Source organism: Aplysia californica, unplaced genomic scaffold, assembly GCF_000002075.1.
Source record: "Aplysia californica isolate F4 #8 unplaced genomic scaffold, AplCal3.0 scaffold01304, whole genome shotgun sequence".
Taxonomy (NCBI): Eukaryota; Metazoa; Mollusca; class Gastropoda; order Aplysiida; family Aplysiidae; genus Aplysia; species Aplysia californica.
The window spans coordinates 103,422-104,740 of NW_004798574.1; the positions used below are offsets into that span (position 1 = coordinate 103,422).

General features: G+C 40.0%; 1 protein-coding gene across 1 annotated transcript in view; it reads right to left on the bottom strand.

Annotated features, from left to right (window-relative positions):
- LOC106013809 (zinc finger protein 92 homolog) overlaps window positions 1–1,319 on the bottom strand; it is a gene marked incomplete at its 5' end in the record, with an annotated part of 6,377 nt that overhangs the window by 1,496 nt on the left and 3,562 nt on the right. The window contains one exon of the mRNA XM_013090494.1: window positions 70–281. Coding sequence (XP_012945948.1) covers window positions 70–281 — 212 coding nt within the window. The remainder of the gene's footprint in view (window positions 1–69; window positions 282–1,319) is intronic.

Genomic DNA, 1,319 nt, shown 5'->3' on the forward strand with positions numbered 1-1,319 from the left:
CCAATTAAAAAACAACCTGCGAGTACTCTATTCTCACCTAAAAAAAAACCCAACCCTCGGCGTACTCACCTTGCAGGCCTGCGAGGTGGGCGAGTGTAGTGCCAGGTGCTTGTCCAGGTGAGACTTGAGCAGGAAGGTCTGCTCACACCGAGGGCACTGGTAGCGCACAGGCTTCTCGGGGTGGTCGGCGCGCATGTGGTCTCGCAGCAGCGTGGCCCGGCCGTACGTGCTGGGGCAGTAGATGCACTGCAGAACGTACTCCTCCTCCGCACCACACCCATCTGGGGACACACAGACAGACACACATATACATAAACGTTAAATTCTGAGCCTTCATACGGACAGACACACACATATATAAGATTCATAATAGAAACAGCATTATTATTACTATTATCACCATCATTATTATTATGACTATTATTATTATTATCATTACTATTGAAATTATTATTATCATCATTATTATTGTTAATATAGCAATTATTATTTTTATAATTATCATTAATAGTGCCCTTATTATTACTATTATTATTGTTGTTGTTTTCATTATTTCTTCTTATTAATCACTATTGTTATTATTTTATGGTTAACTTCATGGTGATTACCATTTATCATTACATTATCATTTTTAAAAATAAGTTATTGTTACCATCATATTATTCTATTTAACAGTTATTATGTCGCCTTTGCCAAGGCCTGTTTTTTTGTGTCGACGAGCTTCGCTTAGAAAACTCAAACCGACGGTTATAAAGGGGGGAGAACTGTTGGGGAAGTTTTAGAATGTTACTTTTTCACAGTTCTTCCCCTTGCACCGTACCGTGCTCTCCCTCTCTCTGTCTCGCTGAGAGGAAGATGAAGGAAGACCCACACAAACATAACGAAGCGGACGCCTGTCCCTTGAACGACACTGAAGTTGACTGTTTCCAGTATATTTCACAAAGTTTTAGAAACAAAACTTTATTTTGAAAAGATGTAGAAATATACATTTTTCTACCAAAAAGATGTAGAAACATAAATCTTTATTTTTTTTTTAACCAAGGGAAAAACGTCATTATTTTTCAAAGATGTAGAAACAAAAAATAAATTATATTTCTTTTAGATATAGACCACGGGACACAAAAACAGACAGAGTCCCGAGGGCCGACTTTTGGACTCTTGACATTTGACATTTCGGAGTGGAGTACGATCGGCGGGTACACTCGCAACAACACAGGGGTAACGACCAACTGTTGACATTTATTGTACGCGCAGGGCGGAGGCGCACACACACACACAGAGAGAGAGAGAGAGAGAGAGAGAGAGAGAGGGAGGGGGAG